General features: G+C 44.0%; 1 protein-coding gene across 1 annotated transcript in view; it reads left to right on the top strand.

Moving 5' to 3' along the window:
* The window catches only part of CMYA5 (cardiomyopathy associated 5), a 50,101-nt gene that overhangs the window by 692 nt on the left and 31,413 nt on the right, over positions 1–17,996 (top strand). Inside the window, 1 exon segment of the mRNA XM_009327260.1 lies at positions 7,202–17,996. Coding sequence (XP_009325535.1) covers positions 7,202–17,996 — 10,795 coding nt within the window.

Raw genomic sequence — 17,996 nt, forward strand, 5'->3', positions numbered from 1 at the left:
ACGGTGGGTGTGGGGGGGGGCTGTTAATGGGGGGGTGTTCAGATGGGTATGGAGGTAATTAGGTTTTGTGCAGTAAGCACCTACCCTGAGTTCCCTGAAAGGTTTTCTATTTAAAGATCCTCTGGCATGCCAGCTCAAGTGGCATCTCCCTCTGCTCCTCCCTCTCTGGCTGACTCTTTGTCACGTATCGATCTAAAATGCTCTGCAGATTTGCTTGTCAGGGAGAAAGTGGTCAAAGATTGTAATGGCGCATTGAAATTTGTTCCTTTTTATGGCCCTTTCTCCCTTCCCGCTTGTCCCTCCCTCTTCAGTTTCTTCTTCCCCAAAAAAGGAAAATCTTGTTGTACGTGCTTGCCACCACCTGTCATGATTTGTGTGGCTGATTTTTGGTGTTGCAATGAGGAATATTTTATCACTTTGATTTTTTAAAAATTTTTTTTTTCTTAATAACTCTTGCACAGAAACAGTTTGTTGTCCTAATATTGCACTCCTACCATCAGGAAAATAACGAGCGAGACAGTGCCCGGTGCCCAGCGTGTGGCCCTGGTCCTGCGCAGGATGCGGAGGCGTCTGCAACCTGATCCATGCAGGTGGACTCCTCTGGCCATGCCAGCGCTGGTGGTTTCAAAAAGAGACCGTGAGGCATGAGAGTCCCCTGGCACGTATTGGGTTGCAAGATTTCTTCCTTGTGAGTGAAGCCTGTCAGTTTTGGGTGGATACTGTAGGAAGAACCAAAGACATCAATGTTGACAGTTTAAGGTATTCCCAGAAACCAGTTTTTTAAGACATTTGGGTCATACAGTTCCTAAAACCTCAGTGCTGTGGAGCCGTCCTGTGTTGACAAACCGCTCTGGGTGTATCATAGTTCAGAGTGCTTTCTAGCATTGCTGATGGTCACTGGGAGACAAAAAGATGGCAGAAGAGAAGCGGGGAGGCTCTGTGCAGGCTAACCCACCCCGAGTGCTGCGGGAATGGAAGTCAAACAGGGAAATGTAGCCTGGGACTGTAGGAAAACCTCCTCGCAGAAGGAATAGAGAGCTGGTTTTCCAAAGAAGTCAGGGGACACCCCTGGTGTGTAACACTGCTTTTCTCCTGAGGGAGATGTTGACTCTTCAGTCCTGTACCGCCAGAGAGAGGGGTTACATGCTGATAAACGCTGCTTGCGCATGGGTGCAACCCTACGAGAAAACCAGCTGAAGGCAGTGGAGTGGAGCTACTCACTGCAGACAGCTAAAACTCAACTGACTGGATATTTTTAAATGCAATGTGCAATTAAATGGCTAATAATAAAACTGAAATTGTAAAACATAAGTGGGAATGGCTAACTTTTCCCTTAAAGGGAGGGAAATCTATGTAGCCTTGCAGTTGTTCGCTGCTCGGGCTAGGAGGATGGCTTCTCCATGGGTGCCTGTTAGCAGCACCCCACAGCTAGGTCTTGCTTCTGGCTGGCAGCCCCAGCAATGCAAACTTGGGTATTGCATCTCACCACTTAATTAAATCACAGCAACCATTCCCTTTAGCTTTCAGTTATATTAAGAATTCCAGAGTTCATCCCTATCCTTAACTGTCTTACTAATAACAGAGGTCAGAGTCTACAGGAGAGGCTTTTAGCAGCTGTGCTCAGTGGTAACTGAGTATATTTAAATCCATTTGATTATTTTAATTAGGCTAAAGGAGATGTTAAATTTGGGGTTTGGCACAGATATTGTAGCTGCACCAAGTGCTCAGCAATAGCTTAGTAAGGTTAAATGAAACTGATTCTTTAAATGCTTAATTTTTGTTGTTGCAAATGTCAGCATGGCTGGTGAGCTTACGGCCTGAGTGCCTGGGCAGAGCTCCTGGGAGGTGCTGGCTAAGCACGAACAGCCGGGCCAAGCCTCTGAGGCGTACTTACTCAGGCTGTAAGCTAACTATTTGTTGACAAACAGGTTTTCAAGTCCCTGTTGCAGAACAGATTTGTGGTGTGTGTGTGTGTGTATGTGTGTGTTGAAAATGTAGCTTAGAGGAGATGTAACCAATATGCAAACTTGTCTGAAGACAGCCTGTCCTGCACCCTGCCGTCATTGATTTATTTTTAACAACCCCAAGCTCTCTGCTGCTTGTCTTCCTCCTCTGCATGCAGTTGAACAAGCACCTGGTTGTACAATGTTGCAGTCAGCGGGGAAATTCCCCATTGGCTCCTATTTCCACCTTTCAAGCATGCTAAATATCCTTATTCCTATTTTATGAGAGTTATGCAGCAAGTGCCCATGTGACAGAAGCAGAAGAACCCTGGTGTTTCTCCAGGACACTAACCCCTGAGCCCTGATTGACCCACTCTGCTTCCACACCGGTTCCTCTGCAGCAGCCACAGGGAGTAAAATCCCAAAAGCTGCAGCAGAACTTATGACTTGCCCCAAAATTATGGTGCATGCACATAAAAAGCAGAAAAGTTCGTGTTTCACATCTTTATTACCCTTTTGATGTAATCTTCAAATAATTTGGTTTCCTAACATAGGTTTTTATGCAAGTAATGAGACTAACACATGGCATCAGAACCTATTATAAAGATGGGATAAGGCATAATGTCCTTGTCAGCATGAATAACCCACTGATCTTCAGAGGGTTCATGCAATATTTTCTTGCCTTTGGGCATTTTACTATCTGAGATAGACAGATCATGGTAGATGTCTTTTGTTTCTAGCTCCATGTAGAATTAATCATCTAAACGGGGAAAATATTTTGGAAGCGTGTATTGTGTGTTTTAAGGCAAACGAGTATGAAGTTAATAGGTTTTAATTTTTGTACTGATAACGGTGATATTAAAGTCTAGCTACAGGAAGATACTTTACTGGTTAACTGGTTTATGTAACCACTGGAATATCCGAGTTTCTAACAACTACGTGATGGGTGAGCTGCTCTGACACAGTTCTGTCTCTTGGACTGATCCCAGCTGATTTCCTTTTGTAGTGGGAAGGTCTCTGGATGTGTCTGTGTGCGGGGCTTACATAAAAATGACTCTGCAGCCAATTTGTATGTGTTTCCAGGTAGCTGGTTTGCCTGGAATGGGTATGGGGCTGATGTTACCTATTCATTTAGTGGTAACCTAAGACCAGGAAATGGGGAGAAAATCCTGGAGTTCTGGAAATTTTTTCAATTTTTTTTTTATTTTTTTTTTACATGAAGCAGTCCTTCTACAAGAAGATCAGAGGTGTGGAAGCTTCAGAGCCAAGTCTAGCTTAGGATGAGTGGTGAAAAGGATGAAGGGGAAGCGAAGCAAAGCGGAGAAGGGGGCTGCAGCATCCGGGAGAGTGAAGGAGTGGAACGATGGCAAATAGGAAAGTAGGAAGGGAAGCCACTGGGGATTTGTCTTCCCAAAGAAAAGTTTGCCATACTCTCTCCAAAGCAAAGAAAGACAGACAGGGGGAAAGGGTGTGTGATTTTAGTTTCCTAGATGAGGCAGCGCCTGCCTGGGGCCAGGATGGAAGGGGCTGGCAGGGCTGTTTGTCTGCCGCCGGCTGCAGGCGTGTGCAGGGGGAAGGTGAGAGCGGCGGGAAGCAGAGGCTTTCCAGCGCCCCGTGCAGCGGGGCAGAGGCTCAAGCTACAGGGCACCGGGAGCAGCTGAACGGGGCGAAGCGTCGAGGCGGGGGCGTTGCAGCGGGGAGAGGTGCAGCTGGTGAACCCACCCCACATCCCAGCCCCCGCTGGCAGCTGCAACCAGGAAATACACTTCACTCTGTGTTTTGTTTCTCTTCAGCCTTTTAGATAATATTGAGTCCTTGGTAAAGGTCTAGATTGCAGTTTGGATCTAAAATAACACTCAGACTTTGAGAAGTTCCCCGTTAGGTCTCAACAAAGTGATTAAATCACTGTGTAAATGAAGTCTCCCACCGAGACCAAAGTGTTTGTTTGATACTTGTGGTCCCTCCACGACCTGTACAGTGGAGAATCCAGAATGCAGAAGCAAGGCAGACTAAGGGGACACGGAGCTGCTGTGGCTTCTCAAGCAGCATGTGAAGCTGTGACCAGCAACGCCACCAGGCCATGCCATGACCTGACGTCTGGAAGAGAGACCAGCACCGCAGCGGGTTGTGTCTCTTCCCAGGCATTTGCAAGCATCAAGGATGGAATAAAATGCCTGAGACGGGCCCAGCTCCCAGCTACTTCTAACAAATATCAGCTTTGTAACAGTGCAAGCAGCAGTCTTGCTGCTTTTAGATAATTATTCATTTGAATTTGGACAGATGCATGAGCCACTGTGTTGCCAGAAGGGGCATTTATTAACACTGAAGGAAGTTAGCAGTAGGTTAACAAGTGAAAGGCTGGGTTTAAAATAGTGACTTTCTGTAGCTCCTAATTCTCTTCCCCTGAAGAAGGAGATGGATGAGCTATAGCCCTGGGAAATGCAGACCGATAGAGACCTCGCTGTGATACCGAAATACTAAGGAGACATACGGGTTTCTAAAACTCCAAATTGAGTCTTAGAGAGTTTTTCACCTGCCTACTTACGGTAACAGCTGAGCATACTGATTGCTGCAGGGGAAAGGGGCAGTGTGGTGAAGACAGAAACTACAGGAATGTACAGAACTAAACCACAAACACAGAAAAATAAAATACTTCCTTCAACTGGGAAGGCAAGCTGGCCAGTACCAACTTCCACCTCCCCTGCACTGTGCCTGCAGGGTTCAGGTAGGAAGCCTTCAGGGGATAAGAGGTCTTGTCAGTGCAGGCCATCACCACAGCTTGACATCTCGGCCATTTTATCTGTGGTGTTTTCAGCTTGCAAGGTGTTATGCAGCAAACAGCAACAAGTTTTGATGATACCAGGAGTGACAAGGTCTGATGTGAAGTGGATGAAGGGAGGCTCTGGAGGATTTTAGAAAGCTGATGGGCTGGCTATACTTCTCTGCAATGGTGCTAGTGTAGCACAGATGGACAGACCTCACTCAGCATGTCTGAATACAACTGCTCTGGCAGCTGGGGAGGTGAAAACTCTTCCCTAGTATGATACATAAGGGAATGTGTGCCCAGCCTGCCGGGCTAGATGAGAAAATTGAAATCCCAGCGGACACAGCACGGAAGTCATAGTGAGAAGCAGAGGAATGCGAGAAGCAGGAAGAGGCAATAAGAAAAATCTGGTTTTGAGCTATTATGACAGGAAGCACAAAACCAGTTGTCAGCGTCTTCAAGAATTATAAAAGGTTTGAGCCAATGTCCTAGCATGGAAATAACAGACTGACGGCACACGTGCCGACAGGATTGGGTGTGAAATGTCTGTGTGGAAAAAAGGCAGCACTGGCTTTCCCCCCTGGATGTCAGTGGCTTCACATCTGCGTTTATGGAGCTGAAACATTGTGAACATCTTTTTGCAATAGCAGACACTTCCTCTGACTAGAGGGGGAGTCTTTCAGCTACTACTTCGCAGCGTGCAAATTGTATACAAAACTAGGGCAGCAGGTGGAAGTATATTGGGAGAAAATGCTTGAATTATGTGTCTTTCATTCTGGTCTTAAAAATATAAAGCACCACTTCATTGCACTATAGAGGAGTATGGACTGTGACCGCAACCTTGGAAATGATGTGACTAATGCAAGCTTTTTGCGTAGGCAGGACCAGGGCAGCCCATTCTTATTCACTAAGATCAGCTGAAGTGGGAGTGCTGCTCTGTTCTGCATGGGGTTTTATTTAATAATACCAGGTGGTGCAGAAAAATAGGTTAAAAAATATATAAGGGTTATTTAGAAGTTGAAAAATCTAAAAAAAATTAGGCATCTGTTGTTGTGGACTCGAATAAGACCTGAAAGCTTCCTTAGTACTATTGCTATTGATTTGTTTTATTGTATTTTATTTTGCTATGCTCAAGTCAACCTAATGCCAAGCTATGAAACTGGGAAAGAAAAAGCTAGCAGCAAAATTGGTATAGATTTATTTGCTTTGCCTTTTCCTCGAACCTGTAAATCTTACCTTATGGAGCTAGCCTTTCTATAGAGTACTACACCAAGGCAGATAATCAGCTGTACATGCTGAGGTTTGGTATTTGTTTGAGGGCTGGTCTTAGGGGTTTTTTTTGCTAAGATGTGATTATTTAGTATTGCACTGTCAGACTTGCTTTGAATTGTGGGCTTTAGTCCAAGCTGTCCTGCTAGTCACAGTCTCCAGGCCAGCCCAGTCACCACAACTGGCTTTAAGTGCCATCGCTGGACTTTAATACCGTGTTGTCCCACAACCTCCTGGTCAGGCTGTTGTCCTGCAGGGTGACTTCAGTCTTCAGTTAGCACTGAGGACACCAGAGATGAGATGCTGTGTGCACCAGTCTGCATGGACCTCAGCATGGGCTCAGCCCAGGGCAGCCCTTTTTGTGCTGTGCTCTGGAGAGCAAATTCATGGAAAGATAAGGCCAGCACTGCTAGTATCAGGATTACTTTTTTGTTTCTGATAGGTGCTGACGGTTTTGCTGAGGGCCCTTTACAAAAACCTTACAGTTCGGAGAGTTTGCCTGATGGAGTGATTATGGCCCTCCTCAGGATTTCCTCTGCTCCTCCTTCAAAAACCTCTGCCTTCTGCCAGGTGCTTGGCACCCTCTGGAGCAATGTTGACTGCTCCTCAGGGGTGTCCCCCCACCTCTGCAGCCTGCAGGCATCTCTGGCACCCGCGTGGTGCTGGGTGGCAGCCTGTGGCAGTCAGTCAGATGGGTTCTGCTTCTCTGATCCCATGGTCAGGAGCCAGATTTCTTCACTCTTCCAGAAGAAGTGCTTTATCCTAATCACCTGGAAAGTGACCCTTCCCTCTGTTCTCTGGAAGTAGGACCTTGTGTGGCCATAGGTTTGCATCCTTCCGTGGGAGTGACAGAGACTTCACTGCTTCCACTGTACTGAAGCCTCTGCCTTTGCCAGCAGATACTCTGCCTTTCTTTCCATCAGCTACTAACACGATTTCCCTAAATGAACTACTGTTTACTCAAGAAATACTGGAGTTGAGTGTTACGATTACCTTTTCTATGCTTTTTTTACAAAAAGTTATCTAAAATACATTTGTCAGATGAAATATGACTTTGCTTATGCTTGTGTTTCAAAATTTATGCACATGCAGTGTTTTTACAACTTTGAAAAGTAGTTTTGCTTTAATGCAAAGATTTAGATTTGCAATAATTTAATTTGTTGTGTGATTTTATGGCTTTTTTTCCTTGTTCTTTTTTCCTTTTTTTTTTTTTTTTTTTTTTCAGTTTAAAAGATCTTATCCAAAGCGAAGATGTGAAACCCAAGCTGCAGTACATCATGACTAACCCTTCCTTTTCTATGGTAACAGTTCAAAGTGAAGATAGTGGGATAACCTGGGAAACCAGCTCAAGCAGATCCTCTACTCCCTGGGCCTCAGAAACTAGTACAACTTCTGATCTTTACAGTATGGAAAGTTCACCAGTAGGTTCTCCTCCAGGAAAAGTTATCTTTATTATGGATGAAGGTAAGATTGTTCGGAAAAGGAAGCGTAAGTCTTCAAATAGGGTGCTGATGGCTACAAACCTGAAGGGAGGCCAGGGCAGTAAGAAACGTGACTCTTCTGGAATGCAGAGACAAGAACCAAGAACTGTTCTAGGAGATGTGCAGGGCTCCATGTTGAACATTGAACAGGTGGAAGCACAAGACACAGATGAGGAAATGTTGGATGACAAAGAAGACCTAGAGAACATCACAGAAGAGCCAGTAAAACGTGCTCCGATAAGATCAATATTTAGAGAAAGCAGACTGAGAAAAGTAGGGCCGATCCTTGGAGGACCAGTACAAGCTAGAATCCAGCTCTTCAACTCAATTTTTGGAGGGACTGAGCCAGCCCCTGAAACGTTGGAGGAAACCAGAATCCAGAGAAGTAGCTCAGTTTCAGGAGATTCTGAACAGTTCCTTGAAACATCAGTAAAAGAAAGATCGCAGAAGTTCAGTTTACTTTCAGAAGCAACACATCCAAAACCTTTCCAGAGAGCAAGAAGTAGAAATCTTGAAACACCATCAGAGAGAAGAAGGAAGCAAAGACAGCAACCCACAGCACATGCAAATCAAAGCTATTCTTCACCAACAACACCTCTTGAAAAACAGCTTACTAATAAAGATCATGTTTCATCTGAAAATATTAAACCCATTAAAATGAAAGATAAACCAAGCAGACTTTCAAGCTTTGGTGCAGAAACCGCACTTCAACATGAAGAAAGAAAAGACAGACAGTCTCGTTTGGAGATTCCAAATCAGGTATCAGGACAGTCACCGAAGTCCTGCCCTCCTGAAGAAGCCAAGAAGCAGCAAAGTTATTCACCTGCAGCCAAAGCGTCAATAACAGAGCAATCAACCTCCATTTCATTAGAGTCTGATGCTAAATCAGAGAAACAAGTGCTGCTTCCTTCAGCTGAAACTGCAAACAAGAAACCAGACCAATCCCTGCTGATAGCATCAGATGTTCTGGATGAACCAACGGAGCAGGAAATTCAGCCCACTTCTGCACCACAGTCTGTTTCAGCAGACTTTATTAATAAATTAGGTAAACAAAGCACCCAACCTATTTTGCCTACAGCATCCATGTCAGAACATCCTGAGAGGGAAGCACAGAAGTCAGCAGTTCAGTCTTACTTACCTAGTGCTCCATCAGCTAAACCCAAATATTCTACTCTAGCTGAAACAAGACAGGAGGATATTCCTCAGTCATCAGAAACTGCACAATCGGAGTCTGAATATGTGCTATTACCACATTCTGTAGATGAAACAGAGAAGCAAGAAACTGAGTGTCATTCATCAACAACTGCACGGTCAGAAACTGAGCATTCAGGTCTATTGTATTCTGCTAAAAAAAAAGAGAGTCAAAAGACCCCACCACCAGAAACCCAAAATGTTCACTTGAAGAAGAAATCAGAATCCGAGGAGCAAGGAATTAAACTAAATTTGCCTATTCCTGAAAAGATAGATTCTAAATATTTTGGCATTTCATATCCTGTTCACACAGAAACACAAGAAACTCATAAAAGTTCAGCTGTAAATAAAGGAGTAGATTTGGATCACCCTGATTTTTCCATTGAAAAAACCAAACAAGTAGAGAGTGCACAAATGGAGGTGGAGCATCAAGATTTCTCATATTCCAGCAAAGAAATTGGGGAATCGGAGAGAACACAGATGGAGACAGAGCATCCAGATTTCTCATATTCCAAGGAAGAAACAGAGGGATTGGAGGGTGCACAGAGGGAGATGGAGCATCCAGACTCTTCTTTTTCCAGGGAAGAAATGGAGGAATCTGAAAGTGCACAACTGGAGACAGAACATCCAGATGTCTCATATTCCAGGGAAGAAACAGAGGAATCAGAGAGTGCAAAACTGGAGACAGAGTATCCAGAATTGCTTTTTTCCACAAAAGAAACAGAGGAATTGGAGGGAGCCCAACTGGAGACAGAGCAGCCAGATTTCTCATATTCCAGGGAAGAAACAGAGGAATCGGAGAGTGCCCAACTGGAGACAGAGCACCCAGATTTCTCATACTCCAGAGAAGAAATAGTGCAATCGGAGAGTGCAAAACTGGAGATGGATCATCCAGACTTTTCTTTTTCTAGGGAAGAAACAGAGGAATCGGAGAGTGCCCAACTGGAGACAGAGCACCCAGATTTGTCATATTCCAGGGAAGAAACAGAGGAATCGGAGAGTGCCCAACTGGAGACAGAGCACCCAGATTTCTCATTTTCCAAGGAAGAAACAGAGGAATTGGAGAGCGCCCAACTGGAGACAGAGCACCCAGATTTCTCATATTCCAAGGAAGAAACAGAAGAATCGGAGAGTGCACAGCTGGAGATGGATCATCCAGACTTTTCTTTTTCTAGGGAAGAAACAGAGCAATTGGAGAGTGCCCAACTGGAGACAGAGCACCCAGATTTCTCATATTCCAAGGAAGAAACAGAGGAATCGGAGAGTGCACAACTGGAGATGGATCATCCAGACTTTTCTTTTTCTAGGGAAGAAACAGAGGAATCGGAGAGTGCCCAACTGGAGACAGAGCACCCAGATTTCTCATACTCCAGAGAAGAAATAGTGCAATCGGAGAGTGCACAGCTGGAGATGGATCATCCAGACTTTTCTTTTTCTAGGGAAGAAACAGAGGAATCGGAGAGTGCCCAACTGGAGACAGAGCACCCAGATTTGTCATACTCCAGAAAAGAAATGGTGGAGTTGGAGAGTGCACAGCTGGAGATGGGTCATCCAGACTTTTCTTTTTCCGGGGAAGAAACAGAGGAATCGGAGAGTGCCCAATTGGAAATGGAACATCAGGAGTTTTTATTTTCCAGGGTGGAAACAGAAAAACAAAAATCTGTTCCTTTTGAACTGGAAGAGCCAGAGTCTTATTCTGCTGAAGAAGCAGAGCAAGAAGAAACAACACAGCTTGCGCTGGTACCTTCAGATTTCTCATGTTTGATGGAAGAAGCAGAGAAAGAAAACACTACAGAACTCCAGTTGGTACATCCAGATATATCTGATTCCACCAGAAGAGCTGAGACACAGCAAACTGGGTATCTGGAAACAGCACATTCAGATTTACCATATCCCACAAATAAAACAAAGCAGCAAGAATTGGCACAAGTAGAATTGGACAATTCTTTTACGTCATATTTTGGTGACAAAGGAGAACAGCCACAGCCAGTACAGAAGGATTCACAACCTGGAATTAAGCTGTATTCCCGTGCCAAGGGGATGCAAGGAGAAACTACTCAACTGCGGTCAGAGCATCCAGTTTTGTCATATTCGACAGGAAAAAAACAGCAACATAAAACCTCACAGCTGAGGACAGAACAGCCAGAGATGACATATTCCACTGGCAAAACAGAACAACAGGAAATATTGCAACCAAAGTTGGAGAAAGCAGATTTGCCATCTTCCCATGGAGAAACAGCACAAGCAGCTGTACAAAAAGACTTAGAAGGTCCAGAGCCATCATGTTTCATTAGTGAAGCAGAGCAACATGAAAATGTACAACTAGCTTCAGAAAATAGGGATTTCTCATTTACCACTGGAGAAGTAATGCAAGAAGGAGTGGAGTCAGGATCTTTGGGCTCCTCACATTCGACTGACAGAGAAAAGACCTGGGAAATGGCACAACTGGAGCAGGAGCAGTTGCTTCCCTCCTGTTCCACTGCTGGTAGTCAGGAACAGGAAACCACACCACTGGATGTGGCCCAGCCAGATGTATCATATTCCTTTGGCAGAATGGAACAACAAAAACGACAGAGAGAGCTAGAACAGCAGGAAACAGCCCAACAAAAAGCTATGCAAATGGAAGTGAAGTATTCAGATTTGTCAGAAACCTGTGGGAAAGAAGAGCCACAGGTCATAGAACAAATTAATTTGGCACAGCAAGAAACAGCTCAACCAGAGTTAGTGCATCCGTCTTTGCCATATTCTCTCAGTGAACAAATGCAAGAGGAAATGCAAACAGAGCCAGCATATCCAGAACAGACATTGTATGTAAATACAGAAATGCAGGAGGAAATGACACAACACAAATCAGAGAAACCATTTCTTTCAAGTTTTACTGGCAAAACTGAGCAACAAGAAATAGTACATCCAGAGCTGGAGCAAACATTTTTGCCATCTTCCAGTGGAAAAGAAGCCCCACTGGAAATGGAAGTGAGTTCAGAATATCCAGATTTGTCATATTCCTTTCACGAAGCTGAACAACAAAAAAAGTTGAAACATCCAACCTTACCATTTCGTTTGAAGCAACAAGAAACTGCACCACTGGTGATGGAACATCCAGATTTTTCGTGTAACAGTGGTGAAGCAAAACCAGGTGACACCATAGCACAGGAGTCAGGACATCCAGAGCTCTCTCACTCCGTGGGAGAAAGGCAAGGACAATCAGAACATGTGGATTCACCAGGAACCCTGGGTGATGCAGCACAAGGTGAAAGTATGGAAGTAGAATCTAAATACTCAAATTTGACATGTTCTGATGGCCAAAAAAACCAGCAAGAAACTTCACAGTTGGATTCAAAATATCCAGAATATCAAGAATTGCCTAAAATGGCCAGAAAAAGAGCTTCTCCAGCAACTGCACAAATAGAGTCAAAACATCCAGATTTGACATATTCCCTTGGCAAAGCAAATGAGCCGGAAATTGCACCATGGGAAATGAAGCATCCTGATTTGTCACATTGCACTGATGAGACAAACCAACAAGAAGTAGTAGTGTTGGACCAGAAACACAGAAAAATTTCTGTTGGCAGAGAAGAGCAATGGCAAACCACAAAACAGCAGTTAGAGCAAGAAAAGTTATCACATTCTCCTGGTAAAACAGAGCAATTAAAACATGCCCAGGAGGACTTGGAACAACCAGATTTATCATTTTCCATTGACAGGCCAGATGATGAAATGGCCCCACCAGAGGCAGGACACACTGATGTGATGTATTCTCTGGACAACACAGAGGTGCGACAAAGAGTACAACGAGAATCAGAGCAAACAGGTTTAACTTACCCCTTTGGAAAAGCAGAACAGAAAATGGTTCAGCCAGAAATGGAAATTCCACATTTGGCCCATTCTGTGGGTATGGCAGAAGAAGAAGAAGAAGTGGCAGAACCAGGGCAGGGACATCCTGACTTGCCTTATTCCATTTTCAAAGCAGGAGGACTGCAGACTGCACAGCTGAAACCCGAACACCCTGGTCTAGCATGCTCCCTTGACAAAGTGCAAGAAACGACCCAGCTGGGGTTGGAACAGCCAGATGTGCTGTATGTTCGTGACAAAACAGAGCAACTCCCACCTGCCCAGCTGGAGCTGGGCCACACAGACTTGGCGTCCCCCACCGACAAAGTGGGGCAGCGAGGGATGGAGCACACAGCCTTGGAACGCCCTCATGAGGGACAGTCTGTCAGCAAAGCAGAGCATCCACAAGCTGCAAAAGAGAAACTAGGAGCTCCAGATGCATCATCTCATAGTGGGAAAGCAGAGCAAAGAGAAATGGCAAAACCAGAGCCAAGGCATCCTGATTTATCATATTCCATTGATAAAATGCAGATGCAAGAAACTACACAACTGGGGTTAGAAAAACCGGATCTATCATCTTGGCCTGGCAAAACAGAGCGAGCACAAACTGCTCAAGAGGAGCAGCTAGGCTTCCTGTATTCCTTCAAAAAAGCTGCACAAGGAGAGAAAGCACAGCCGGAACATTCACAGTTATCTTATTCTGTTACTGAGGCAGAACAAGAAACTGCACATGTGAAATCAAACCATTCAGATTTATCTGCTGGCAGATTAGACCACCATGAAATCATACAACCAGAGGCAGAACTAACAGATTTATCATGTTCAATTGGTGAAACACGGCAACCTCAAATGGCTGAACTGGGTTTGGAGTATCCGGATTTATTGCATTCCACTGGCACAGTACAGCGACAAGAAAAGATTCAACCAGAGCAGGAACAACTGGGTGATTTTTCATCATCTCTCAGCAAAGAAGAGCAATGGGAAGAGGCAGAACACCCTGAGCTGCAGTGCTCTATGGGGAAAACAGAAGGACTGCAAAATTCCCGAGCAAGATCAGAATATGCAGATTTGTCATTCTCTGTTGGCACAGCCGAACCTCATAAAACAACACAGCCAGAGTTGAAAGAACATGATTTATTGCATTCTTTTGTCAAAACAAAGCCATCATGGTCTGCCCCACTGGAGTCCAAACATCCAGACGTCTCAGATGCCATGGGCAAAGTACTGCACCCTGATTTATCCTCTTCTGTTAGTGAAGAAAAACAAAGTGCACAACCGGAGGTCAAACAGGAGAGGGGAAGCTATACATTACACCCAGAGGAAACAGTACGACTGAAATTGGAACAGCCAATGTTGTCAAGTACTCATGACACAGCACAGCAACAAAATAGGGCCCCACTGGAAGGGGAATTCCCAGACTTCTTGTATTCCTCTGGCAAAAAAGAGCAACAAGAAATGGCAAAACAAGAGTTGGAGCATTCAGATTTATCATCTTCCACTGATAAAACACAACAACAAGAAACCACACAACTTGGGTTAGGACAAACAGATTTATCATCTTGCCCAGGGAAGACAGAGCAACCACAAACTGTTCAAGTGGAAGTAGAGCATCAGGACTTGCTGCTTTTCACTGGCAAAACAGAACAGCAAGGAACAGCACAACCAGAGGTTGAGCATCCAGATTTGTCGTATTCCAGTGACAAAGTAGAGGAGCCACTGGCTACACAACAGAAATCAGAGCAGCCTGTAACACCCCATCCCATTGGAAAAACAGATCAACAAGGAATGGCACATCCAGAGCAGGAACTTCCCAATTTATCATATTCCATTTGCAAAACACTGTCACAAGAAGCAACACAAATGGACTTAGAGCAACAAGACTTAACACATGCCCTTGGTAAAACAGATGAAATGCAAACTGTGCAAGGTGAACTGGAACATACAGGTTTGTTGCATTTTTCTAGCAAAAGAGAACAAGAAATGGTATTGCCAGAGTTGCAACATCCAGAGCTATCTTACCCTGTTAGAGAAATAGAAGAGGAAGCTACACATCAGAAATCAAAATATTTGTCATATTCTATTGGTCGACAAGAGCACCATGAAACTGAACAACCAGAGGTGGAAGAAATGGATTTATCCTATCCAGTTGGCAAATCAGAGCACTCACAACCTGCCCAAAAAGTACTGCAACAGCCAGAGCTTTTGGAGTCCTTCAGCAAAATAGAGGAAAACAGAATGGCCCAGCCTGGCTTTTTGCACTCCCTTGGTGAAGAAAAGCAGAAACCAGCTTCACTGTTAGACTTAGTGCAACCAGGTCTATCACATTCGCTTGGCAAAACAGAAAAACAGGAAACTGCACAAGGAGGGTTCGTGCCTTCTGGTTTTTCATATTCCACAGGAAAAGCAGAGCAGTTGCAAGTGGAACGACTAAAATCAAAATGTCCAGATTTGTCATATTCTCTTGGCAAAACAGAGACTTATGGAATGAAACCACCAGATTTATTGTACTCCCATGGCAAAGCAGAGCAACCACAGAGTGCCCAGCTGGAGCATCCAGAGACGTCATATTTCACGGGTGAAATGGAGCAAAGGGATGGGGCCCAACTTGAACTGCAGTGCGTTAATTTGCAGTACTCTGTTGTTGAAACAGAGCAACCAGAAACACCTCCTGTATCATATACCTTTGGCAGGACTGAGGAGCAGGGAACTGCACAACCAGACTTTGAACAATCAGATTTATTAAGTCCTGCTGACAAAGCAGAAAAGCATGAAGCAGCCCTGCTTCAAGCTGGGCATTCAGAGAAGCAAGACACTGTGGCTACTTCATCTCTAACTGCTCAGTTGGAAACTAAACAACAAGATTTATCCTTTTCCACTGCGGAAGCAGCGTGCCAACCATATTCACCTCTTACTGAACGAACATTGTCTGTACCTTTGGGTGTTTCACAGTCTGCCTCTGAAACAAAACCAGAAGGAAGTCCAAAGTCTTCACCTGTAACTGGAGGCCTGTCCCCCAAGCACTTAGATTTATCTTACACCCACTGTAAAACAGAGCAGACAGAAACTGCCCAGCCTGCATCAGGTTTCTTCTTTGCTAGAAAAGAAGCAGAGAATACAAAAATTCATCTACATTTGCCTGTGGCTGCACAGTCAGAGGCTGAACATGTAATTTTACCTGAAACAGAGAGACAACAGACTCCACATTACTTCCACACAGCTGCGCAATTAGAATCTGAACAATTAAATTTTTCATATTCTCCAGATAAAGCAGAAACTCTAGAAAGTCAAGATTATTTAACTGTATCTTCAAAACTGGAGTCTGAACCTTCCGTTCTGTTTTATTCAGCTGATGAAACATGTCAGCAAGAAATTCCACCTTCTTTAAAACCAGCCTCTGATTATTTGGTTCCCACATGGTCCCTTGCTGAACAAGAAAAGCAAAGCGTGCAGCCACTTATTCCCCAGTCTGCACAATCAGAGCGTAAATGTGTAATTCCAACACATGGTGAAAAAGAATTGCAAAAAATTCAGCTCTATTCACCTAAATCAGCAAGCTTGAAGCCAGTGCAGTTGGAGAGTATGTCTCTAACACACACACAAGACCAAGACAAGCAAGAATCTCAAGATCATTTGTTGGACACAAAATATTTGTCATCAGAGCAGCTAAGAAGTCCCCCCAAATTCACTACTGAGCAGGATAAGCAAGAAATACAACCTGATGTGCAGACAGTGCCAAGGTCAGTGACCATAGAGTCAAAAGTGACTGCTGTAGCAGGCCAGCAAGCAGTGTCATCAGATTCATTTGTACCCTTTCATACATTATCTGAAAAGTCAGTATCAGTGGTTTTCACTGATGATGCAGAGAAACAAAATATTCCATCATCTTTATCCGATGTAGTAGGCATGCTTGGAAAGCAACCTAGCATAGTTTCAGGCATTTATACTGAAGGAGAGGATAGACGTGAAATGCAACCATATTTTGCAGACCAAAAGCATACATCCTTAGAGCATCTGGGAGCTGTTTCATCAGATCTTGTTTATGAAACTGTGACACACAAAACTCAGCATTATTCTGGTGAATGGGGCAGCCTTTCTTCAGCAGAGATGAAGTCCATTAGCTCTAGTTCTGATGAAAAGCAGAATCCAGATATTCCATCTTTTGGGCTAGCTAGCTGGCTGGCGGAAGAGGTGAAAGCTCGCTCAATTAGTCCAATAAGAGCTACAGAAGTAAACAGGCAAGAAATTCAGCTTTCTCCAAATGAAGCTTCTGATTTTGGATCAAAACAATTCCCAGCTGGAAGTTGCACAGAACTTACAGTTCATGATGCTACAAAGAATAAAGGAGATATGTTTAGAGTTTCTGATTCAGTGTCAAGTGAAATTTCCCACAGAGTGTCCTCAGAAACTAGTCACAGAGCGCAAAGGTATGATTTATCATCTCTGGGAGGAGATAATCCAGGTCCAGCCAAAGTTCCAGAGTGTGAAACTAGAATTGGAAACCCTACAAAAATGGAAGCAATGCAACATCCAGAGGTAGACAAAGTGCCTGAAGTGCCCGAACATTACCTGAGAGGAGAAGAGGAAGAAATGGAACATGCGAGCACTGTAGAAGACAGTCAGCATGCTCCAGAGCCTACTGAACAAAAAGACCTATTTAATATAATTTCAGAAGGTTATGAAATACTCAATATTCATGCTCCTACACATATTTCTTCTGTTGATCAAGAAGAAAGTAAACACATGCCAGATAAACTAGAATTCTTGGAAACAAATCCTTTGTTTAAAAGAAAATTAGCTGATGATGGCCATAGAGCCCTAGCTTCTGGAACAACCACAGAAATTTCAGAAAGCTCAGTGTTGGGAAAGCCTGCAAGCCATGAACTAAAAGAATTGGTCAAAAATTATGATGTTGAGGAAACTGGAGAAACACAAGAAAATCCCGTGTTGCCAGAAAACAATAATAATGCAGTGTTGGATCCTAATAATGGTATGGCCGATATGGATTATTTTGAAAAATATACATTGATTGATGACAAATCCCCAATTAAGCCACATTTTGAAAGACCAAGTTCATTGTTTCCTGTGACAGAAGATCCCAATGAACCTGTGGAAGAAGCCACGTCTTTTAAAGAAAGTGCGGAGGTAGATACTTTGGAAGAGGAATTTTCCTTACTTGAGGATCTGGATGAAGTCTTTTATGGTACTGTGAAAGCGGAAAGCAAAATGCAGTCCTATGCAGATGCTCCAAAACCTTTACCTCTGCAGAAATCAATTGATATTAGCAGTAAAAAGTTTACAAATGTAGAAGACGAACAGAAGTCACCAGGAACCCCACTCTTTGATTCAGAAGAAGGAGTGCTAGAACGATCTCTGTTGTTCCCTACCACTGTTGCTGCAGTTAATCCAGAGCTTCTAGAGGAGCCACCTGCTCTGTCGTTTTTATACAAGGACCTCTATGCAGAAGCAGTAGGAGAAAAGACAAAGGATGAGACTCCTTCTGATGAGGAAAGTGGTAAT

This window comes from Pygoscelis adeliae, unplaced genomic scaffold (genome assembly GCF_000699105.1).
Source record: "Pygoscelis adeliae isolate BGI_AS28 unplaced genomic scaffold, ASM69910v1 Scaffold26, whole genome shotgun sequence".
NCBI lineage: Eukaryota > Metazoa > Chordata > Aves > Sphenisciformes > Spheniscidae > Pygoscelis > Pygoscelis adeliae.